This window comes from Myotis myotis, unplaced genomic scaffold (genome assembly GCF_014108235.1).
Source record: "Myotis myotis isolate mMyoMyo1 unplaced genomic scaffold, mMyoMyo1.p scaffold_m19_p_17, whole genome shotgun sequence".
NCBI lineage: Eukaryota > Metazoa > Chordata > Mammalia > Chiroptera > Vespertilionidae > Myotis > Myotis myotis.
In genome coordinates, this window is record NW_023416321.1 from 13,070,696 (window position 1) to 13,096,417 (window position 25,722).

The 25,722-nt window shown below is 48.6% G+C and overlaps 1 protein-coding gene across 9 annotated transcripts in view; it reads right to left on the reverse strand.

Moving 5' to 3' along the window:
• MMP28 (matrix metallopeptidase 28) overlaps nucleotides 1–15,533 on the reverse strand; it is a 40,400-nt gene extending 24,867 nt beyond the window's left edge. For 8 of the 9 annotated variants that reach the window (XR_004972744.1, XM_036339423.1, XM_036339426.1 and 5 more), the window contains exons 1-3: nucleotides 15,179–15,533; nucleotides 4,295–4,374; nucleotides 3,879–4,066 (exon numbers count right to left, since the gene is read on the reverse strand). Coding sequence is in view for 8 of the 9 variants with exons in the window: in XM_036339423.1 (XP_036195316.1) it covers nucleotides 3,879–4,066; nucleotides 4,295–4,374; nucleotides 15,179–15,289 (379 nt within the window). In the remaining variant the exon portion in view is untranslated. Of the gene's footprint in view, nucleotides 1–3,878; nucleotides 4,067–4,294; nucleotides 4,375–4,843; nucleotides 5,003–15,178 lie in introns of all 9 variants that reach the window. The other variant, XM_036339424.1, reaches the window with a different exon arrangement.
• Nucleotides 15,534–25,722: the final 10,189 nt, after the last annotated feature.

Genomic DNA, 25,722 nt, shown 5'->3' on the forward strand with positions numbered 1-25,722 from the left:
CTCGAAGGGAGGGGAGGCCTGGCATCCAGAAGCACTGCCACTAGCACTTCTAGTGCATTGCAAGTGGGCACTGGGCACTGGGTGGGTGGGTGGGGGTGGGGAGCTGGCGTTGGGCTCTTTCACACCCTGTGATGGGTAACCAACCCCAGACTCCCTCTCCCCACCCCCAACCTTCAGGCTCCTAGAAAACTGTGAAGCAGCTCCTTCAGCCTTTGTAGCTAGGGTGCCCCTCACCCCAAAGACAGGGAACAAGGAGGGGGGCAATTCTCTCACTCTAGGTGGTCAATAAAGGTGACAGCGTGAAGGATAAAAGGATAAAAATCCTCTGTGCAGCTGAGGGGTGGGCAGGGAATAGGGAGACAACTAGGAACAGGAATTGGGAGAAAATGACCAATTTTCCTTGCGGGCGAGCAGGGTGGTAGGTTGTTGGTGTGCCTGCCAGAAAGGAAGGAACTGCAGAGCCAGCAGCCTGAGCCCTGTCCCCTGTCTTCTTCCAGATTTGTGTCTTTGGAGCAGGCAGGCCCCATCCCAAATGCCTGGCTTGTTTCCATGGCAACCCCCAGGCCACCGTAGCACCTGGCATTGCACCCCACACCCTTGATCTAAAATCTAAAAGGGGTCCTGACTGGTGTGGATCAGTTGGTTGGAGCATCATCCCGTACAACAAAAGGTCTTTGGTTGGATTCCTGGTAAGGGCACATACGCAGGTTTTGGGTTTGATCCCTGGTTGGGGTGGGTACGGGAGGCAATCGATCGATGTTTCTCTCTCACATCAAAGTTTCTCTCTCTCTCTCTCTCCCCCCCTCCCTTCCTCTCTCTCTCTAAAGTCAATAAAAACATATCCTCGGTGAGGATTTAAAAAAATAGATTAAAAAAAAAATACCAGAAGGGAAGAGAAAAGGAAAAAGAGCTGGGGAGGGAGGAGGGCTAGATTCCTTGCTTGGGCAGGACCCGAGCTAGAGTCCTGACTCCCAGCAGCAAACTGCTACTGTGGGGAGAACACGGGTTGGAATCTCAGTACCGTTGCTTACAACCTTACACAGCAAACGACAGAATCCTCCAAGCCTCAGTTTCCTTACTTGCAAAGTAGAAATGAAACAGCAGCCGAAGCTGCCCGGCACGTGCTGGGTGCTCAGTAGTTACCCATTCCCTCCTTCCTTTTCCACCCCATTCCCACCCCTGTGCTCCCCACCCCACCAGCTCTGTGAGGGGGCAGGGCACTGAAAATCAGCCCTGCAGGGGCCGCGGGGAGCAGGCGCTTGGAATAAGGTTGCCAGATTTAGCAAATGAGAATACGGAATGCCCGGTTAAACCTGAGCTTCAGGTCAACAGGTAATTATTTTAGTATAAGGATGTAAAAACAAAACAATTATTTGCTGTTGATCTGAAACTGAAATTCAACTGGGAATCCTGCATTTTATCTGGCAATCCGACCCTGGAGCCCAGCTCCATCGGCACAGCGTTCGCCCACATAATGAAAAGTCACTGGCTTCGGAATCCATAAAATGTTTAAAGCACCTACCCATATTCTGGGTTTTTCCACTCATTTTTAAAGCGCCTACCCATATTCTGGGGTTTTCCACATCTGGAAGCTCACTTAATCCTCCAATGACAAGAAGGCTTGGCTACACGCTGGCTATTTGGCCCTGGGAAAGTTGCCTAAGCTCTTTGTCCATCAGCTTGCCCACCTGTAGGTGAGGATAATAATGGTACCGATCTCATAAGGTTGTTACGGGAGAAAATGAGTTAATCTGTTCACAACTCTGCTTGGCACATCATCAGTGCTCAATAGGTGTTAGCTGTTACTATTATATTTTCTTTCCTAAGGCTTAGGAAGTGCTCAGTGCCTGCCAAACCTACAACTTCCTTCTAGGGAATATCTTCCCACCCAGGAGGGAAGGGAAGTGAAGTCATGTTGTGACCGAGAGGGAAATTCTCTGTGTAACCCGGCCACTGCCTGGACCAGGGGTCAGACAAGGAAACGGGGCTAGGCTGGCGGGGGGAAGCCACCTGCCTGAGACCTGCCTCCGCCCAAATCTCTGTCTAAAAGGGAGGCTCCAGATTGGAAAGTGAAGGACAGACACTCCATCAGATTCTCCCTTGGGGTATGAGAAGATGAGGTGCTGCTGGAAGGAAGCATCCTGGGTGCTCAGGTCATGCCCTGAACATCCAGGAGGCATTGTCCCAAATCTCCATGGAATCTAGCCTGGAAGTGCTGCTGCCGAGTCTGTGTCTGGGGCTGCTCCCTTTTCCGCTGTATTCTCACAATCCTCCGCCACCCCCCACCCCCCCTTTAAAACTGATTTTAAAGAGAGAAGAAGGGAATGGGAGAGAGAGAAACATCAATGTGAGAGTGGAACCTTGATCAGCTGCCTCCTGCAGACCCCCTGCTGGGAATCCAGCCTGAAACCCGGGCATGTGCCCTGACAGGGAATCCAACCTGTCCCCTTTCAATATATGGGATGACGCACCAACCAACTGAGCCACACTGGCCAGGGCGAGCCCTTCTCCTTGGTTGCCAGGGCTCATCTCTCCTTTGTAACCTAAAAGGGCCCGTGACTCAGATGAGGAAACAGCAAGGTGACTCAGGTCACACAGCTGAACCCAGAGCCCGACTCTTCCTGCTCTACCAGGACCTCCTGTACTCATGCCTGGTTCTTCTCCTCTGCTGCCCAGGACACAGTGTCAGCACTGGGGACCCGGGGCAGCTGGGAGTGTAGACACAGCTGAACTGGATTGGCGAATACCTGGAAATGGTCATCCTCCAACAGCTGAGGGGAAATGCCCTCAATTTCCTTTTGGATTAGCTAAGAAATAAAAACAAACTATGTGCCTTCTGTCCTAGTTCCTAGTGCATATTGTTGGTAAAGGTAGTTAATGCAAATTCAAAGAGACCATAGCCCCAAGGGCTCACAGTAAAATTCATTACAGGTAAAAAGCTGACTAAACAACCCCACTTTGTTAGGAATCTTGAAAATTGCAGAAGTTGATCAGAGAAAATTAGACTTAGTAAAAACAATCACAATGTTAAAACCACACATGGCAAAACTTGTTACTGATGAAGAATTGACAGAAGAATAAAATCTTTATAAATCTTAGATCAGTAACCTTTGACCCTGGAAGACTGGATTTGGCCAAAGAAGGAGGAAGAAGTGAAGGGAAGAAAAAAAACCTACAACTAAATCAAAACAGGAGGAATGTGTTATGATGAAATGTTCAGAATAGGCAAATCCATAGAGACAGAAAGTAGATTCATGGTTGCTAGGGGCTGGGGGAGGGGGCGTGGGGAGTGCCCGCTCATGGGCATGGGGTTTCTGTTTGAGGTGATGAAAATGTTCTGCAATTAGACTGTGATGATGGTTGCACAATTCTGCAAATATGCTAAAAGCCACTGGATTGTATGCTTTCAATGGGTGAATTGTACAGCATGTGAATTATATTTCAATCAAGCTGCTGAAAATGTAGTATGGACAAAATCAAACCCATCGATGAATCCCATCTTTGTTGGATAATTCTTATGAAAAAGAACCGATTCTGATGAAAATAACTCCAGTAAAATAGAAAGAAAAGTGTTGGCAACAGTTTAACTGCCCTGCATAGTAAATTGACCAAGAAATTAAGTGGGCTCGATGGGGTTCGCTCTGGACAGTACTTGCAGGATGAAAAGTCATCAGCATAGGTATCATTCTGATGTAAATGTCTTTGTTCACAAACATGGTCCTCAAGTACCAGAGGTCCTATTTGTCCACTGTGCTCCCCTCCCCCACCCTAGGGAAGAGGTTATGACACAGCCCAGCCCGAGGTGGAGCCCTTTTTCTGGCCATGGGGCTTCAGGATGGTGGGGAATCCCATCCTCGCTAGATTGCCACAGTGCTCACCTTGCTTTGCAAAGCGTTTCTTACGCCTCATTTTGGCCCGGCGTCCAGTGAACAGAGCACTGACCTTCTCAGTCCGGGCTGCCTGGCTGTCAGTATCTGCAACCCCACAGCGGGGCAGTGTCATCTGGTGGAGGGTGGCAGGGTCCAGCACGCCACTGATGGGCAGCTGGGACACCCACTGGAACTCCCTGTCAGGAGGAAGTGAGATAAAGGACCACAAAGGGAGGGTGGGTGGTGAGAGCGGGGAGCTTCCCTGGATACAGCAGGAGGCTGGGGCAGGTGGGACTGGGGGTTTTGGGGGGGAACAATGGAGCATGGCCCCCTCAACACACATGGGGGCAGTCTTCCCCCAGGAGGGAGGAGATGCCCTAAGCTTATACCCAGCACTCCCAAACCCTCATAGCCCTCCATCCTACCTGATGGCATTGCTGAATCGCGTGGAGGAGGGAGCTTCGGGGGCCTGTTCACGGAGGTATCCATACCTCTCCAGGAATGCCTGGGGGAGAGAGGAGCATCAGCTTTTCCCACGGCCTGGCATCCTTTCCCTCCCTTGATCGCCAAGTGTCCATGGCACATACATCGCGCCTGGTCTCACCCTGTCCCAACAGGGTCTATGAGCTACAGCAGAAAGAGCCCTGGCATCAAAGTCAGGACCTGGACTTCGTCCCAGGCCACCAAGACTAGCGGATGGTCTTGAGCAAGTCACTCATTATTTTTGAACCTTAGCTTCTTTATTTCTAACACTGGCTATGCAGTCCCTTCCCTGAGTATCTCATGGCATTGTCAGAGGACAGTAGGGTTATGGGCTCTGGAGTCAGGCCTGCCTGGGTTCGAATCCCAGTTGGCAAGCTACTTTCCTAAATCACTGGTTTCTCAATTATAACATGGATTTACAATAGTACTACTTTACAGGTTGTGTGCATGTGTGTGTGAATGAATCACAACAGTAAATATAAAGTACTTACCATAGTACCTATCACCTAGCATGGGCTCCATGCAGAGTAGCTCTTATAATTTTATGTAAATATACGTTATCTATATGCCTCAACTCTTCTCCGGACACATGTCATCTCTTTAGGAACATTTCCGTATTGATCAGGAGTTGAGGTGATCGCCTGCAGGCTCTGCCAAGCATGGGTTGGGAATTAATCACCTAATTCTGGCTACTCCCTAAACAATTACCCTCCTCCCAAACGCAGATATATTTAAGAACAATGCCCTTACCTTCAACCCTATGGTTTATATGAAACCGTAACTCTCTAGAGAAGCACTTTTTGAATTCCAAACCTGCAACTTCCTTTCATTCATTTGTTTATTCATACAATGTACTAGGTACTTTGCCAGGTGCAATAGTCAACAAGACACTCTTGAAGGAACCTATATGTACACTGCGGACGGAGACAGACAATAAAAAGCCCAGATAACAAATAAAGGAGAAAGTTTGATGCTATAAAGAAAAGAAACCGGGTGATGTGATTGAGAACAACTCAGAAACTTGACATGAGCAGGTCAGGGAAGCCCCCTCTGAAGAGCTGATATTTGATGTGAGAATCCTAAAGAATGAGACATGCCTGGCTGGTGTGGCTCAGCAGTTGAGAGTTGACCCAGGAACCAGGCATGTGCCCTGACTGGGAATTGAACCGTGGCCTCCATGTTCATAGGTCATTGCTCAACCACTGAGCCACACCAGCCGGGCTATTTATTGACTTTGAGAAAGAGAGGGAAAGAGAGAGGGAGATGTGAGAGAGAAACATCAATCGTTGCCTTCTGTGGTGTACGGGATGACAGCCAGGGCCTTTGCTGCATTTCTTTCTTTTTTTTTTTTTTAAATATATTTTTTATTGATTTTTCACAGAGAGGAAGGGAGAGAGATAGAAAGTTAGAAACATCGATCAGCTGCCTCCTGCACATCCCCCACTGGGGATGTGCCCGCAACCCAGGCACATGCCCCTGACCAGAATCGAACCTGGGACCCTTCAGTCCGCAGTCCGACGCTCTATCCACTGAGCCAAACCGGTTTCGGCGTTTGCTGCATTTCTTAACTCAGATCAACTCCAATCATAGCTGCCTCAAGAAAAAGGCACATAATGGGAATGAAACTAGACACTGAGCCAGGGCCCGAAGCCCCTAACAAATATCCAGCCTCCTCTTTGTGGATTTCATTACACCCATCGTTAGCAACCTCCATGTCCTCTTCTCATTAAAGCCACTTTCCACAAGGAACCCTTATTCTAGACAACTGAATACTACCCAAGTCTGTTTTATTGTTCTGCACTAATTTATTAGGATTTCAGCCCGATTGTTTTTTATTCTCCCTTTGCACACGTACACTATTTTGGGATGCATAATGGATTAAAGGAGTTCTTGTGGCTTAATCTGGAAGACTATTTACTGCTCAAAATAGTGTGGCATCATGGAATAGCCCCTGGGCTTGGAATCCAGACTCTATTCCCAACCCTGACCCTGCTGGATGGCCAGGGACAAATTACGTCACCTCTCTGGGCCTCCATTTCCTCAGCCACAATGTGAGAACAAGGGTAACCCCCACAGGATTCTGAGAAGGATGACATAAAGCAGTGGGCATCCAACATCGTGCCCAGTATAGTTCATGCTCAATAAACAGTTTATCTAGCTGATTTAACTTACAGGGAAAATTAACAACAGACTTTTACTAGTAGAATGTAACCCATCTGTGAGATGGGAACTGCCCTGAAGAAGGCAGTTACACCTCCGTTCTCAGTTCAGGTGCTCCATCCCAGAATCGCCTCCCCCAGCCAGGTGCCTGGCTCTCTTCCTCGCCTCTTCCCGTTCCCCTGGTGAGGATGGAGAGAGCGGCTTTCTAAGAGAAGCCAGGGAATGAATGTCTCCGCAGAAGCAGTTTTGCTGAGTGAGTGATTTGGAAGAGACTGGGTCACAGGCCAACAGGCTGGCACACCCTGTGCCTCTTCCCCCAAACCCACCCAGCCCTTATCAGGGAGTTGGCTCCAGTTCTGGAACTATGAAACCTTGGACAGAGCGGGAGAGGGGAGGGGAAATTGACTAGCGGCGTCTCCTGTTTCCTGGCTGGGCCTGTGCCTGGTACTTTGGCAGGCAAGGTGGGGCGGAGGGCAGGAGGGGGGTGGAGGTATTTTCCAAGGGTCCACAGGAGGGGAAGTCCTTTCTCCTGACTGTCTCTGGGACCCTGTGGGTTGCCAGGCATAGCTGAATTCCCAGGAAGCAGTGAGCCTGTGTTCACACCAGCCAAAAGACACCAAAAGAATGAGAAAGAAATCTTAAGAATTTGACATTTTATATTTCCATAAAAGCCCTGAAGTATTATTATGGAGATTATCAGGACTTAAAAACTCCCTTATAGCCCTAGATGGTTTGGCTCAATGGATAGAGCATGGGCCTGTAGACCGAAGGGTTGCGGGTTCGATTCCCGTCAAGGGTACTGTACCTCCAATGTGGCCTCAATCCTGGCCCCAGTTGGGGCACATGCAGGAGGCAACCAATTGATGTGTCTCTCTCACATCGATGTTTCTCTGTCTCTACTGCTCCCTTCTACTCTCTCTTAAAAAAAAAATCAATGGGAAAATATCCTTGAGTGAAGATTAACAACAACAACAACAACAAAGAACTCTCTTATACTTACTTCATGTTTAATATACCTCTAATTAAAATGTTTTTAATTATAAGAAAGGGTCTCCTGAATGGTGTTAGAACTGAGTGCTCTGTAGTTCTATCGAGGAGGGCAGACCTATGTCCCTGGTGAGGAGGCAGGGTTGAGGCATCTCTGCTCCTGGAGCTGTCCCTAACCCATCTGCTGTGCCTCAGTTTCCCCCTGCGAAGGTGAGAGACACGTCCCTGTCTGCATCCGAGCAGGGTGTGGGGCAGAGGACACTGTGGCACAGGGACCCTGGGAAAGGGGGCAGGACTGAGAGGTGGAGCGCTCGTTTTCATCTCGGCTCGACACTAACCGCCTTGGAGAAGTCATTTCCCTTCCAGGCTGCAGTGTTCTTGGGGCCTGTGTCCTCTCAGGGACGCTCTGCGCTCCACCCGTGGTCTCCTGCTCCGCTTCATGGAGGTAGCACCTGGCCCGCTCCTCTCTGCCTGGCAATTCAAACACCAGGTTTTCTCTCTTCCCTGTTCTCCACCCATCCCATCCGAGGAGCCCACGGTTGGAGCTGAGTGGAGAGAAAGCCATAGGGCTGTGCCCCTGGGTGATTCACTTGCTTGGGTTTAAAAGCTGGTGCCAACCTGCCTCACCCTCTTGGTGGTGGCTGGAGCCACTTTCCTGGGAGTCACCTCTGGAAAGCCCTGGGAGTGGCTGGGATGTTTGTGTAAAACAAAAATGGTTCCCCCTGGAACCCAGAGAGCTCAGTGGAATCAGAGCTCTGGGGGTTCTAGTTCTGCATCCGTCCTGACTTGTCATGACAGGGTGTGTGGCTCCCAGCCCACTTGATGCCTGAGGGAAGGGGCGATTCTGGCCAGGGCAAGACTTGCAATAAGGTTTAGCAAAATGAATCCAGGGCTGAGTCAGGAACTCTGAGTCACTGGCCTGGCAGGACAAGAGTCCTGGGCTGAGTCTCATTTAAAAAATATATATATTTGTATTGATTTAAGAGAGGAAGAGGGAGAGAGAATCATTGATCAGCTGCCTCCTGCACGCCCCACTCTGGGGATCTAGTCCACAACCCGGGCACATGCCTGACTGGGAATTGAACCATGACCTCCAGGTTCACAGGTCGAGGCTCAACCCCTGAGCCACGTTGGTTGGGCTGAGTGTCTTGAATTTTATTCCTGGGGCTGCTGCTAGCTATGTGTCCGTGGGTAGGCCTGCCTTTTCTGGGCCTTAGTTCCCTCTTCTGTAAAATGAATGAGTTGGATCAGAGCTAAAATATACTCCAGGTCTGTCTATTATTGTAGCTTTACTTCTTTTTTTTTTTTTTAATATATTTTATTGATTTTTTACAGAGAGGAAGGGAGAGAGATAGAGAGCCAGAAACATCGATGGGAGAGAAACATCGATCAGCTGCCTCCTGCACACCCCCTACTGGGAATGTGCCCGCAACCCAGGTACATGCCCTTGACCGGAATCGAACCTGGGACCTTTCAGTCCGCAGGCCGACGCTCTATCCACTGAGCCAAACCGGTTTCGGCGATGTAGCTTTACTTCTGTGTGAACTATGACACGATTACTTAACCTCTCTGTGCCCCAAAGTCTAAAATGGGGTTAAGAATACCGCTTATGCTTCTCATAGGAGCATCATGAAAATCCAGTAAGAAGATGCTTTGGGATAATTGTCCCATTAAAAACATTATTTTCGCCCTAACCAGTTTGGCTCAGTGGATAGAGCGTCGGCCTGCGGACTGAAAGGTCCCAAGTTCGATTCTGGTCAAGGGCATGTACCTTGGTTGCGGGCACATCTTCCAGGAGGAGGTGTGAAGGAGGCAACTGATCGATGTTTCTCTCTCATCATTGATGTTTCTAACTCTCTATCCCTCTCCCTTCTTCTCTGTAAAAAATCAATAAAATATATATATTTTAAAAACACCCTTAAAAAAAACACCAGATTATTTTCCCTGCCTTAGCCAGTTTGGCTCAGTGGATAGACCATCAGCCTATGGACTTAAGGGTCCCGGGTTCGATTCTGGTCAAGGTCACATGCCTGGGCTGCAGGCTCGACCCCCAGTAGGGGGCATGCAGGAGGCAGCCGATCAGTGATTCTCATCATTGATGTTTCTCTCTCTCTCCCTCCCTCTCCCTTCCTTTCTGAAATCAATAAAAATATATATTAAAAACAAAACATTATTTTTCCTTCTATCGTCACAGAGCTTTATTGCTGGAAGTCTAGGAGGGGCCAGCTCCCAGTCTCAAGTTCACATAGTGGCTGTGACACCCTCCATATCAAAGAATTGCAGCAGCAAAAATGAAACCATTTAAAAATTTAAAAATTGCAAAATGGCAAGTTCATACAGAAACCATGTTGCTTTACCATGTTGATTTATTCCAGCTCATTTCATGTTTCATTATGATTTTAGGCTTTTCAAAGTGACTCTACGTGACTGTGTTTTATCATTTGATATATCTTTTGCATGATTAGCCAAGTCAAGATTCGAGGGACGATTGTTGGTGTTCTGCCTTGCACGTCCTATAAATAAAACTGTTTTCTGGTAATCAAGATCACCGTGAGTGCTTGACTATTTCAGAGCTTTTAAGGGGATTACACCTTTGAGCTTCACAATCACCTTGTAAGAACAGAGGCCAAGGGTTATTATTCCCATTTTATTTTATACTTATTTATTTAATTGATTTCAGAGAAAAAGGGAGAGGGCGAGAGAGACAAACATCAATGATGAGAGAGAACCATCAATAAGCTGCCTCCTGCAAGCCCTCTTCTGGGGGTCAAGCCCACAACCAACGCATGTGCCTTGACTGGGAATCGAACCATGTCCTCCTGGTTCCTGGGTCGATGCTCCACCGCTGAGCCACACCTGCCGGGCTTATTCTTATTTTATTTTACTTAATCCTCACCCAAGGATTTTTTAAATTTCCATTGCTTTTAGAGAGTGGAAGAAAGGTGGAAGGCGGTGAGAGAGAGAGAGAGGGCGACATCAAGGTGGGAGAGACACATCCATTGGTCACCTCCCACACACATCCTGACCGGGGCCAAAACCTGCACCCTTTGATGCACAGGCCAATGCTCTAACCACTGAGCACACTGACCAAGGCTGTTATTCCTATTTTGAAGATGAAGAAAGTCAGTCTCAGAGGAGTGCAGTACCTCGGCAAAAGGTCTTAGCGAGGGACAGAACCAGTGTGTGAGTCTGAACCCTCTGACACCTACCCAGGATGTTTTATTTCACATTTTAACATGTGACTCAGAGGCTTTAAAAGTGAAGGAGCAAGAGCCAAGCTGCCGTCCCCACTGGGGAGACAGCCCTCAAAGAAGAAAAAGGCAAAACTGGGCTCTCTCTCACTGGCTCCCTCTGTCTCCTCTGCAAGCAGGTCCAGCGGCAGAGCGGAGGGGAGAAGCTGCTCAGGCTGTGGACTTGGCTATCAATAGAGGCTGGGATCACATCTTCCGTCGCACCCCAAACCAGGCACTGACCAGCCAGAGGTACTGAACAGGACCGAAGCATGTTCCTTCATAGAGACAAACATCAGACTCCAGGATGCATGTGCCCTGACCAGGGCCTGGGGTGGGGAGGAGCCTGCAACTGAGGTACGTGCCCTTGACCGGAATCGAACCTGGGACCCTTCGGTCCGCAGGTCGACGCTCTCCACTGAGCCAAACCGGCTAGGGCCACCTTGCAGTTTTTACTCAATTTCTTGGTTTTCCAGCTGGCTTGACAACTGCTTTCCCACTAACTCCTGCTCCTTTGGGACCCTCCAGAGCGTCTCCTGCACTTCTATTCACCCTGTCCCCATGAGTCACCCAGCTGAGCCCTTGGGAAAGGCTTCCACACCCGGGCTTCTGAGTTTCTGACTCACACAAAGTCAAATAAATGGCTCTGGGGTATGAGAAGCAGACGCTGCATCTGGGGGTGGATACTTCACAGAAGCTCCAATGTTTCCCGGAGGAACAAACTCGCCAGCTCCTGAAGAGCGGCACGCCGGGAGTGGCTGTGCGGATCTGCGTAGACCACCGAGTGCAAGGCCGGTCCTGCACATACTTGCCTTGTGGTTCCAAGGAAGGTCTGAGCAAAACACGGTGGATAGAACCCTTGGGATGCTCTGTGTCACCCAAGAACAGAGTAGGGCCCAGCTGAGAATGAGAGTGGGGCCAGGACGATGATGTCATTCATTAACCCTCAGCCTTGCAACGGGGCAGTGGAGGCCCTTCCTACTCACTAGTGTTTGAGCAGCCCCAGTTTTGCTAAGTGGGCGACAATGACCTTGTTCATAATGCAGCTTTGTAAGCAGTGAGTCTCCTCCCAGGCAAAGCCCATTCCAGAAAGCCCTCAGTTTTATTACTTTGTGTGCACACAGGAGACACATGCACACAGGGTACAGGGATGCACACAGAGACATGGGAACACAGACATGGAGACACAGGCAGATGAAATGTACACCCATGCACACGCACATGCGCACACACACACATACACACACCAGAGCCAAAGAATGTTAGCACTAGGGAGAATCATAAAAGTCATCTAAGCCATTTAAATGAAATTCACTCCCTTATTTTCCAGTGGAGGAAACTGCAGCCTGGAGAAGTGAAGGAAATGACTTAACACATGGCGGACCAGTAGTTTTATTGCTAGCTTTGCCCAGTGGCCAGGTAAGTGTCTATTGAACGAGTACAAAAAACGTTTTACATAACTGTTAAAGGCACGCTTTAAAATTAAATACCCATTGCATTTTGAAGTTATTTATTACATGTTCTTACAAGCTAATATCTTTTTAAAGTATGATACTTTGTAAAACATGATCTGTCCGCAATGTGTTAAGATCACACAGTCTTTCCGTCTGTGTTCTGAAATCTGACCTCTGTCCGTGAGCTCAGTAGGACGGCTATGCTCTACTGGGGTCTAGCTGCCTGCACTGCGGTCAGGGAATTGTACTTGAGCAGAGAGCTGGAGTGATCACGGGGCTTGCTTTGTGCGTTCCCTTCTGCAATGGTTGTGTTTCCCTAAGTGACCATGACATTTCCCATTTCCATGCTCTTCTTACAATGTGACTTCAGCACTCCTCCCCCCGATTGTGGGGACCATGTTCTCTCCCCTTGACCTGGGGTTTGTGACTGACCCAGCAGATGTGATGATACCTAACTTCCCAGTCTAGGTCATAAGGAGGGCACAGCTTCTTTTGCTTGGTGTTCTCTCTCTCTCTCTCTCTCTCTCTCTCTCTCTCCCTTTCTACTTCCCAGAACACTTATTTTGGAGACCCAGCCGCCATGTTTTGAGGAAGCCCAACCTAGCCCACATGGAGAGACACTGTGGATAGGCCCAAATGGGAAGAACTGAGGCCGCCCCCCGCTGACAGCCAGCATCAACTACCCGGTAGGTGAGTCAACAGCCTTCAGACGATTCCACCTCCAGATGCTGTACAGCAGAGACAAGCTGCCCTGATGTGCTCTGTTTGAAACTCTGAACCATGGTATCAACGGACATAATAAATGGTTGTTTTTACTTTACTAAGTTTTGGGGTAATGTGTCATGTAGTCATAGTAAAAGCAACACCACCTGAGAATTACAGCTCTGTGCTGTCTGTTGTCCAATGCTGAAAATAGTTTCCTTATATATTTGTCATTGTTTTAGGAGCGCTAATCACCAAGCCAGGGCTTTAATTTGAAGCTCTGTTCTCTAAAATAATGAAAAGATACTAACAACAACAACAACATTGAGAGCAACTTCCTTTTATAAACTACTTTCTAGGAACAAGGGATCTCAATAAAACCACACAATAATCTTGTGAAATAGGCATTATTAACCCCATTGCACAGAGAAGAAAACTGAGGTTCACAGAGGTTAAACCTATGGTTTGCACACAGGTCTGTCTGACACCAAAGACCATGCAATTGACCATACACAGAAACACATATAGACATACTGACACACACACATACACATCCCAATTTACATATATGTACATACATATGTACATGCATAGGCATATGAAGACACTATGCACCCATTACACATTTCCAGAGTTTTTATGCTTTTAAAATATTTCTTGTTTTCAGAGTTAAAAATCCCCTTTACCCCAATTGTGTTAAATAGACTGAAAGAGACTCAGTCTGTTAGATATTACATTCCCCAAGCACACCCCAAGATGAAATTCCCTCCATCTGAGGCCACCACAGGCATGAGCGGCCGAGCTATTGTCTCTATTCTCCTGCCAAGGATTGCCTGGGACCTGGACGTGGGGGGAGTTGGGGTGGGACTCTTAACAGGACTTGGCTTGGTAGACAGAAGCTTTCTCCTGGGGCCACAAGGACTTTGCACTTGATGTTGTAAGAGTCTAAATTCAGAGAACAAAATGATTCTTAAATGTCCATAAGCAGAGAGCACAGAACAAGAGACCAGTGCTTGGAAGGGGGCAGGGGAAGGGAGTTTGAGAAAGGACCTTCTTGTCGAAGCAGGGTCATTCCCAGATATTCCCGAGCAGCGATAGAAGCTGGCTGTGGGCCCTCCTCCAGTTTCCCAGATTCAGCCTGCCTCTTCCAGGAAAGGGGGTGAGGATACTGAGAAGCTCTAAAGTGGCCGTTTTAGAGCAGGAATGATGCTCTTAGGTGAGCAAGTCTCAGGGCAGAGTGCTGGGTGCAGTAATTTAGAAGTTATTTGCGTCTCTTCGCCTTAAAATAGTGGAGACCCCAGACATATTTCTGTGAAGAGCTAAGAACACAGATAGAGTCCTGGTGGGGTGCTCAGTGGTTAGAGCGTTGGCCCACGGACCGAAGGGTCTCGGGTTCGATTCCAGTCCAGGGCACATACCTGGGTTGCAGGTTCCATCCCTGGTCCCGGTTAGGGTACGTGCAGGAGGCAACCAATAGATGTGTGTCTCTTTCACATCGATGTTTCTCTCTCTCTCTGCCTCCCCTTTCCCTTTGAAAACAAACAAACAAACACAGAAGTGCTTCTTTGGGAAAGAAAGAAAAGACACTGGTGTATTACTACAATCACCTTAATCTAGAAAATAGATGTCCCAAGTCCACCCCCACTCTCACCTCACAAAAAGTTCTCGCTTATGCAACCTACAGCAAGCAGCTGAGTCCAAAGGAGGAAACTGAAAATGGAAATGTCTAAGGTTCATCGCCACCTTCCTGCCCCCTCTTCTTAAGTTCAGTCCAGTAGCCCTGCTTACAGCTCCTCAGAGCAACTCTCGATAGTAGTCTAATACTCGCACCCAGTTTACAAGCTGCTTGGCAGCAGCACGCGCCCAGGAAAGCCAGTTCTGTCACTGGTGTCCCAGCCCAGTGAGCGGCATCCTCTCCACCGCACCACTCTGGGGGCCTCCACAGTGTTTGACACTTGGGGCATCGGATGAATGAACTGCCATGTCTCCCTGGCTTCGGTGGTGAGGGGCGGGGGCTGCCTCTCTCTGAGCCCTGGCCTATCTGTCCCATCTGGTCTCTCCCTCCTTCCCCGTCCGGGAACATCCGTGCAGATCCGCGTGCCTTTGTGGTCCCAGCCCCAACCGGGGAGAATGCTGCCCCGAGGTTCTTTGTGTGCAAGGGTGACGGGTGCGGAGGACAGGGAGGGGATAAAGCAGATTGTCAGCACAGAGGAGACAGCTGGGTGGCCTGAATGCGGAGCTCCGGCGGCTCTCCCGCACGCGGACCCACTCCGTCCCGCACACACCCCCTTACCTCTGCCTCCCTGCGCAGCTCCCGGCCTGCGCGCTCCGGGAGCCGGGCGTCCAGGCGGCCCCACAGCAGCCAGGGCAGGGCGCACAGCAGGAGGCCCACCCGCGCAGCCATCTCGCCGCCGCCCCCGCCGCGGAGCGCGGGAGGAATGCGGGGCTGCGGGGCGCTGGGAGCCCGCCGCCGTCAGCCGGGCTGGGGGCTCTGCGGGTGCTGCGGGTGTGCGCCCCGCACCGAGGGGGAAGGTGCCCGGGGCTGGCCAGCGCCCCGGCGCCGCGCGCTGGGCCGCTCGTCGGGGACGCTTCGCCCGGAGCCGGAGGTAGTCCAGCTCCGGCCGTGTCTGTTCAGCGGGTTGCGGGCCCGAGACCTAAAAGGCAAGGGAGGAAGGGAGGGAGGGAGGAGGGGCGGGAGCCCGGCACTCCGGCCACACCCACCCCACTCCGCTGCTGGAACGCGGCGGTTCTGAAGTTTCCTCCGCAGGCTGTACGGCCTCGCCCGGTGCCCGCTGTCGCCCCGCGGACCCATTCTCTCGCCCGCCACCTCGAGTTGAGCCAGATCGCTCTGGGGAGGGCGGGGTGAAAGGGTCTTCTCCGGGCCGGCATAGCTACCTGATTTCTAGATGAGGCTCATTGACTGGGTCAGCCAGGCTGGCAGGGAGCAAGGACCCGGAGAGTGAAGGAAGGAGCCTTGGGCTGGGGTCAGAAGAATTTAATTTGAGTTCCAGATCTGCTTTTTTTAATTTTTTTTTAAATACTGCAAAACTCTGCCTTTCAAACTTTATTATACACCAGTGTCACCTGGAAAGCTGGTGATCATGCATATTTCTGGGCTTGTATTATGATTCAGTAGTTCTGAGGTGAGGCCCAGGAGTCTGCATTTTTAAAAATATATTTTACTGATTTTTTACAGAGAGGAAGGGAGAGGGATAGAGAGTTAGAAACATCGATGGGAGAGAAACATCGATCAGCCGCCTCCTGCACACCTCCCACTGGGGATGTACCCGCAACCCAGGTACACGCCCTCGACCGGAATCGAACCTGGGACCCTTCAGTCTGCAGGCTGACGCTCTATCCACTGAGCCAAACCGGTTAGGGCCAGGTCTGCTTTTTGGTTAGCAGTGTGAATCCTGCCACAACCTACCTGCTGGCTGTGTGGTCTTGGGCAAGCCTTCTCTGAACCGGGTTTTCTCATCACTAACCAGGGATAGTAATGCCAGGCAGAACCATGTCATTGTAGGGAGCAGTTAATGAGAGAATAACGCCCGAAGTAACGCAGCACCGTGCGGCATTAAGTACGCATTTGGTAAATGGTCGCTTGCCAGCACTGTGTTTTCGCAAAGGATGTAACTACTTGGAGCGTCAGTTTCCTCACCAGTAAAATGAGAGCAAATGATATTTAGTTTCTGGAGTTGCAGGGAGGTTAAAAGAGAGAATGAGTGGAAAGTGCCTGGCTTTATGGATCCCACACAATGGTAGTAAAGGTGGAATGAAATGATTCACGTGGAAGCCTTAGCTAAACTCATGCTGAGCCAAAGTAAACTGTCTTCGTTATCCGCCTTAGTAACTGCAAGCAGGTTACTGTCTCCTAGTCTCAGTCTGTAAAATGCAAAGGACACAGTGACGCCCACCTCTCGGAATTGTGTGGATTAGATGAGTTGATAGATGTAAAAGTAATCTGGAATCTATAAAGTGCCAAACAAACGTAATGAAGTGCTCTTATCCTCAGGCTTAGGGCCTCAGAAAGTTTATTAAAACATAGAAAGGTTTTGTTATTTAGAAAAAGCTGCCACTCTGGTGGAGGAATTTTTAAAAGGCTCCTCTTTGATTGGACAACCTTCCTCGAAACTGGCGTTCCTGTGGGTGGAGTAATTAAAATAGGCCCACCCACTTCCCAAACAACCAATGAAAAGGGGGCACTCCTCCTGGATGAACCAATTAGAAACAGATGCTCCTCTGGCAGCCCAATGAGAAAAAGGCGCCTTTCAATGGCACATCGCCGTGCTGGACTCCGCTGGGGCGTAGAGTTGAGAATGGATTTCTTTGCCCATCCCCTGTCCGCAGATGCCCTTGTGTGCATCTATAAGGCGAGTCCTTTCCTGGAAGGGAGCGCCAGAGGTTGTGGACAAGGCCTGGGCCTTATCTTCCAAGAGCTTTCGGTGTAGCGGGTTAGACTGTAACGAAGATTCTCAGCTGAAACCAACACAAGCCACAGGTTTCAGTGAAGTCCTGTGGTGAGCCGAAGGAGGCAGATGCTGAAGGTGAGTTGGGTAAGGTTGCTCGATTTAGCAAATAAAAATACAGTTAAACTTGAGTTATCGGATGAACGACGCGTAATTGTTTTAGCATAAGCATGTGCCAATGCACTATTTGGGACATAAACTAGAAATTTAATCTGAAATTCAAGTTTAACTTGGTGTACTCTATTTTATCTGGCGACGTGTGTGTGTGTGTGTGTGTGTGTGTGTGTGTGTGTGTGTGTGTTGGGGAGGATGTCAAAAGGTTGCATGTATGACATAATATATGGTGCCCTTGACCAATAAGGTGGATTTTAATAGGCCAGATACAATTCTACTTTGGGCCAGGGAGTTCTAGGGAGTACCAGTTGGTAAGGACATTGTGGGCCAAGCCGGAGCCAAATCCAGATTTGCCATTTTTTTTTAAAATATTTTTTATTGATTTTTTACAGAGAGGAAAGGAGAGAAATAGAGAGTCAGAAACATCGATGAAAGAGAACCATCGATCAGTCGCCGCAACCCAGTACCGCAACCCAGGTACATGCCCTTGACCGGAATCGAACCTGGGACCCTTCAGTCCGCAGGCCGACGCTCCATCCACTGAGCCAAACCGGTTTCAGCTGCCATTTTTTTCTTCAGGAAGAATGTCTCCATCCCTTCCTCTAGCACAGCGGTTCTCAACTTGTGGGTCGCGACCCCTTTGGGGGTCGAACAACCCTTTCACAGGGGTCACCTAAGACCATCGGAAAACACATATATAATTACATATTGTTTTTGTGATTAAGCACTATGCTTTAATTATGTTCAATTTGTAACAATGAATTTGGGGGTCACCACAACATGAGGAACTGTACAAAGGGTCGCGGCATTAGGAAGGTTGAGAACTACTGCTCTAGCACATCCCAGGAGTTCTCTATTTCAGCTGCACTCTTAGGAGAGTGGGAGGCAGGAAACCGTGGTCTCAGGAGGGCTGAGTGACTGGGAGGAGACACTTCGGATAGCTGACCCTGCTTTTCTCTGCATCCCAGGTAAGACTTGGTCTCTAAACTTCAAAAACGAGCACAACTACTGTGTTTGAAGGTTGACTTCCTCTGCTTTCCTTTTGTGTTCTTGGTTGAATTATTTCATGCCATCCTGCCTTCCCCCATTCCCTTCCTGCTAATGGTCACTTGGAGAGGCCATGCAGATTTGGAAGTGCCTGCAAGAATTTGTACAGAACAGAGCTTCCTTTGCCCACACACTCCCCATGGCCTTCAACCATGCCTTTGCACAGGGTGTCTGTTTCCCAGCATGTTTCCATGGTTAGAACCTGGGTAGCAGAAGCTTCTGTTCCCTTCTGCCTCTGAGGCTTACTCATAAGTCCCAGAGCAACAGATTCTGTGATCTTCAGGAATCTGGAGGTCTCTGTGGCCCCTCAACTGACTTGCTGTTTGGTGTTACCTTAGGACACATGCTGAGCCAAATAACTTTCGAAGGGGCGGACAAGGAAGGTGGCTTGCCATATGAGAGAAGGATCAAGGAGGACAGGAAGATAAAGTCAGGATAGGTTTACCCAAGAAGCTCAGTCCACAGCCAGGGTATCAGAAGAGTGACAGGAGGAGAATGGCTTTGGAGTAGGAATTCTCAAAGCACAGTCCAAAGATCACCCACATCCCAAACAATACTGTGGTGACAAGTCGCTGTATCAACCCAATACTATTATTTCTTCCTCTGGTGGGAGAAAGGGGTGGGGATGGGAATGAGGAATTGGAGCAAATAATAATGGCAAGTACTTGTTGAGAAATTAACATGAGCCATGTATGTGCTGTGCTGTGTGCTTGACACAAATTTTGTCATCGAATCTTTACAGCTACTAGTGTCAGCATCCTTATCTTAAAGATGTGGAAACTGAGGCACACAGAGATAACACCTGTCCAAGGTCACAAATCTAGAAATGGACTCAGGGTACAAAACTGGAGAGTAAGTCCAGATCTCACACCCTTAGACACTATACTATCTTTCCTCAAGTCAAATTTGTAAAATGTGATTCTTGGATCACCTGCCGTGAATCACCTAGAGGCACACATTAAAAATTCAGATTCTAGCCAAAACCGGTTTGGCTCAGTGGATAGAGCATCGGCTTGCGGACTGAAGGGTCCCAGGTTCGATTCCGGTCAAGGGCATGTACCTGGGTTGCGGGCACATCCCCAGTAGGAGATGTGCGGGAGGCAGCTGATCGATGTTTCTCTCTCATCGATGTTTCTAACTATCTTTCTCCCTTCCTCTCTGTACTCTGTAAAAAATCAATAAAATATTTAAAAAAAAAAAATTCAGATTCTAGAACCCTACTCCAGACCTACTTAATCACTAAATACTAGATAGCAATGTTCTAGAGGAAGCTAGTACTAAGTTTTCCAAGGATCTGGCTCTCACCTTCCTTCTCACTCTAACTTGGCTGGGCAGGTTCCTGGCCCGGCAGGGCTGGCAGTCCTCTCATACTTCCTCTTCAAAGAGAGCTGCTTCCCCTCCCTCCCTCGCCCTGCACTGGGCTTAGTTCAGACCCACAGTGCCTCCCAGCTTTCCCAGAGTGGACCAGACTTCTGTGGAACTCAAGCCAGGGCGTGGGCATGTTGCCTGCCCAGGCTGGCAGCTGCCTGGACCATTCCTTCTTCAGTGACAGAAGGCAACAGCTGGCCAATGAGTCGTCTTCCTGACCAGGACTTCTTGAATCAGGCAGGATGTGCGGACCTGGACAAGGCCCCTCTGGGCCTCAGTTTCTCTCTTCATAACATGAGAAACAATCCGCTTTGTCTCTGCCCCTTCCTCCTCCCCAGGAAGTGTGCAGAACACAAAGCAGATTTTATCAGAAGGAATTCTGGACTCCAGAGAAAGGCACTAACAGAATGATCAACCTCTCAAAACTACAATAATAGGAATAAGAAGAGGAATTGTGAGGACATGAGATTAGCTTGGGAGAGCTGAAAGGAGGCTTTTCCCGGAGTTTTGAGTATTTTAGCTGTGATGATTTGGATTCATTATTGACCATAACCTCTGTGCATTTTTAGCTGTGATTCATTTCTTAAAGCCCTGATTTTCTAGCAGTCACTTCTGCCTCTGAAACAGAAATTTCCTCTCTAGCACATGTGGATGTGGTTTCATCAGTCTGGACCACATTCACAAGTATACCTTCCTCCTTCCTTCCCTCCCTGTACACACACACACACACACACACACACACACACACACACACACATGCTCGTACGCGACTAGAAAAAGCAAGAAATGTAGAACAAGACAGAACTGGGTTTGAATTTTTGCCTTCTTAAAATGGGACAACAATAATTTCTGCCTTTTCTAGTACCCCAGTTTTCTAGGGGGAACAAGCTAGACAGTTAATAAATGTTAAATCCTATCAAGTGCTGGGTATTGAGTGCCTAGAAACAAACACATACACACGTATTCTTTTTTTATTTTTTATTGATTGATTTTAGAGAGAGAAGCATTGATTTGTTGTTCCACTTATTTATGCATTCATTGGTTGATTCTTGTATGTGCCCCGACTGGGGATCAAACCTGCAACCTTGGTGTATCGCGAGGGTGCTCTAACCAACTGAGCCACCTGGCAGGGCTCACACATATATTCTTTACACAGGTTCACACTCGAGAGTGCTCACATGGACTATGTACACAAGCCGGCCCCAGGACAGTCACATGAGCACCTCCTCACCAGGCAGCTCTCTTTGGCTAACACCAGTCCCATCTCCCCTAACCCTTATTGCAGTTTGCAGGGTGTCAGTCTCTTCTGGTTTGTTTTTTACTCCTACCAGGACCCAGGGGACTTGCTAGGAACATAATAAAAGCCTGGCCAATCTGGCACTGTGCCCCACTTCCCTTCCACATAAAGGCTATCTATCCGCCAGGCATCTGGCCCGAAAGGCTGGGCCAGGCCCTGCTCAGACTCCTCTGCTTTGCTCAAAAGACCTGCTAACAGGAAATCGTCTGCTTCCTTTCCACCCCAAACAGGAAGTGCCTGCCACTGTCCAGAGGAGGAGTAGCCCAGTCATTTACAAGGAGCCTTCCCCTGCCAAAGTGGAGCCTCAGGGTAATGTTTGCGGGAGGCTTGCTCTCTAGGAAGGCTGGAGGAGCAGTGAGAGGCGCTGCGTGGAGGGTGGTGATGGCTACTACTGCCTGTGGCACCTGGCACAGAACAGCTGTCAGCTTTTCAACAGACACTCACCACGCACTCAGGAGACTAGGAAAGTCCTAGATAAGGCCTTTGAGCTTGAGGAGTTTACAGACAAGTGAGAGAGACAAGTCATGCCATTTCCCCCCATTTATTTATTCATTCATTAAATACAAGGTTCTCCTCCTCTTCCTTCTCCTTCTTCTTTTTGGTGCCTCCTGTTTCAGGCACTGTGTGAGGCACTGAGAGGTTCAGAGATGAACTAGGCGACCCGACTAGAGAACAAATTGGCCTCTAGTCAGGTAGGCAAGCCTGGGATTATGTGGTACAACTGTGAATTCCACAGGCTTTCCACAAGAGAGGCAAAAATCACTGTGGTCTCTTTTCACTGTGGTAAGAGCAATTACCGCTGCCTGCTTCCTCTCCTGTCCCCTACAGTCTATTCTCAAGACGGCAGCCAGAGTAATCCTGGTAACACAGGCCAGTTCCTGAAAGGCCTCTGCTAAATGGCTCCCTCTAATGGCTTCCCTTCTCGCTCTAAGTCAATTCACAGTTCTCAGATGGTCCTACAAGGCTCTACTGCAATGGTCGAAGGATTGGAAAACCAACTAGGGAATGAAGGCAACTCAAAAATTATCAACAGTGTTAAAGAACAAAATTTAACAGTAAATTTGAAGATCTAATTGGCTTTATTAAGCAATTGATGAATCGCCAGATGGGTGCTCAGATGAGTTATACAAAATAGTGGGTTTTTATAGGAAGAAAGAAGAGGGGACTAAATTAAGAGTGGATTATTTCAGACAAAGATGCCATACCCTAGAGCAGGGCTTTTCAACTTTTCCATCTCATGGCACACATAAACTAATTACTAAAATTCTGGGCACAATAAAAAAATAAATATTTCTTTCTGATCTGACAAAAAGGTAAAATTTTGATTCATTCACATCAGATGGCTATTGTTGGGTTGGCTGTTATTTTTTTATTTGACAATCTAAGGAAAAAGAGGTCAGTGCGCTGACTAAATAGTCAGGTATTGCATGTTTAAAAAATTCTTGTGGCACACCAGTTAAAAATCTTAAAAACTGCTGCCCTAGAGGAAGGCAGAGGGCTTATGGGGCAGATTGCCTCACTAGTGTGGATCAGGAAATTCCAGACTGATTGGTTTAAAATTCCACCCCTGGGAGAGGCTGAAATTGCAATTAAGTTTGTTATAAAGCTTTGGTTTGGTGCTGTGGTTTAGCAAAAGTGACTATTTTGCCCTGTTGTTTGTTTCTTTTTAAAACAATAGCTAGAAGCCTCTACCCGCCGTAGGCTGGGGGAATGAAGGGAGGAGTAAGGTTCCTGGAGTCCAGTAGCCAGAGTCTAAGATGGAAACTGGAGCCCTGGACAAGACAGCTGCTGCCTGAGACCCTACACCACATCCCTTCCCCCATGGCAGAGAGGGGTGGGAGAAATAACCCTGGTTCCTCATTTTCTTCTACCAACTTCTTGCCTAATAGGACACCCATTGACTGATTCTAGTGGGAAGGTACTGCCTGAAGGAATCTCTGAAACTGAAATGGGGCTGCAGGGTCAGCTCTCCATGTGAGGACTTGAGGGCTAGACCAGGGGCAAACAGGCCCAGTCCCGAGACCTTCACAAATACATTCTCCTAACGCTGATGTGTAAAATGTACCTGCTGTCTTCCCTAAATATGCAGACTAAGGCCAGCATGGTAGAGGGAGCAGGATCTTGTAGTGTGAAGAATGACTGGGTGGCCCAGCTGCATGGCCCTACCAAGAGGTCAGGGTTTGATTCCTGGTCAGGGCACATGCCCAGGTTGCAGGTTTGATCCCCAGTGGGGGAGGGGTGGTTGTAGCAGGCAGCTGATCGATGATTCTCTCTCATCATTGATGTTTCTATCTCTCCTCCCTCTTCCTTCATCTCTGAAATCAATAAAAATATATGTTTTTTAAAAAAAGAATGACTGGGTGAATTATGTTGCAGATAATCATCCCTAGGCAAAAGCTTGGAAGGCAGGAGGGCACAGGATTCAATCTGTGAGTCCCTTTGTGGTAGAGCAGGACCCTTGGAAAGAAGCGCCAAAGCAGTGCAGACCCGGGAGGAGTTACCTGTTTCAAGTTTGGGAGACCAGGGATATTGTAAAAAGAACACTGCCCTTGGTTCAAAGGCCTAGATTCGAGCTCTGCTTTTGTCCTTAATTGGCTGTGTGAACTAAAGAATTCCACCTTCAGTGTTCTCGTCTACAAAATTCGGATAACAGCAATACCTATATTTCCTGGGGCATCCAAAAGATTAAAAGAGAGAATGGATATAGAAAACTAAATGCCACTCATTTGATTAGATTCCTCAGAGGTTCCTCATTGTTTGAAATTTAATATCCGAAATCCTTCACAAGGCACATAAGGCTCTTCAAGCTGTGGCTTCTGCCTACTTATTTCACTTCATTTATAATCACTCCCCATCCCTGCAACTCTGCAGAACAGCCAGACTAATCCACTTGCAATTCCCAGAACTTTGCTCCCTCTTAGTCTTTGCAAATACAGCCGTTTGCATGTGGAGCAAGCTGTTCCTGATATACACCCCCTGGTGAATTCCTGCTCTTTCTTCAAAGCTCAGTTTGGGAGGTATCTCCTGCAGGAAGTCTCCCTTAATACCGCCTCGACCCTTCCACCCTCCACCCTTCGGTCCCCTAGATGCCCTTCCTTTGTGTTTTCAGAGCACCCTTTGCATCCTCCAATTCGAGTATGTTTAGTAGTGGATTGAATAACACATTTATACTGTCCCTGTTAGGAGATTGTAATTCCTGAAAGGCAGGGGCTGCGGTGCTTCCTATTTTTCTATCTCCAGGGCCTTCCGGGACCTAACACCTAGCAGTCATCATGAGATCGCAGTTGAGTGAAGAATGCATGCATGAATAAATACATTGATGAATGGTGGCACAGACTTAAAGAATTGATGATGAGCAATACTTTCTATATTCTTATCCTTTAAAAAAGTCCCAAGTCTCACCCTGGCTGGTTTGACTCAGTAGTTAGCGCATCGGACCTGCAGACTGAAGGGTCGTAGGTTCGGTTTCCAGTCAAAGGCATGTACCTGGGCCCTAACCGGTTTGGCTCAGCGGATAGAGCGTCGGCCTGCGGACTGAAGGGTCCCAGGCTCGATTCCAGTCAAAGGCATGTACCTTGGTTGCGGGCACATCCCCAGTAGGGGGTGTGCAGGAGGCAGCTGATCGATGTTTCTCTCTCATCGATGTTTCTAACTCTGTCTCCCTCTCTCCCTTCCTCTCTGTAAAAAAATCAATAAAATATTTTTTAAAAAAGGCATGTACCTGGGTTGCAGCCCTGGTAGGGGCACGTGTAGGAGGCAATGAATCCACCTGTCTCTCTCACCTTTACGTTAGTTTTTCTCTTTCTCTCCCCCTCCTTCCTCCCTTCCACTCCCTCTGGAAATCCCCAGGTGAGGGGTTCCCACTGCCTTCAAGGTAAAGCACAGACTCTCATGTACTTTACAAGGTCTCAGCTACTTTTCTGGCCTCATCTCCTACCATTCTACCCTCGCGGCCCCACTCTGAACATACTGACTTACTTGTTTTGCAACTATGTGGTCAACTTCTGCTCACCACCTCTGGTTTGCCTCGGATGTCACCTTGCCCTCGGGGAAAACATCCTTGCGTGTCCCCTGGGCGTTCACAGTTTTGTCTCACACCCTAGAGTTCTAGTTCCCTTTAGGCAGCACAGCCTCAGGGCTGAACCCACAGACAGCGGTATCTGGTGACCAGGATTCAGATTTCACGTTGGCCATTTCCTTGCTGTGTGACCTAGAGCAAGTGAATTCTGCTCCATCTTCTGTTTCATGGAGATGACATTTCATCAGCCTGTTGCGAGAATTAAATGAGCTAATGTAAGGTGGCTGACCATGAGAGTTAGGTATTACAATAGCATTGAAGACTAAAGCTTTGCACCCCATCCCGCCTCATCCTCAGAGTCCAGTCTGTGTGTGATTTTTCGTTTGAATGCACACGCTTGTTTCAGTATTACCTTGTAGTCTGTTTTTTACTTGACAAGCTAGTTAGGACAAACGGGGAGGCGATTAGGTACCTGAACTGGTCACGACTTTCCGTCTCCGAGCTCGTAGACTCCGAACGCCCCCAGG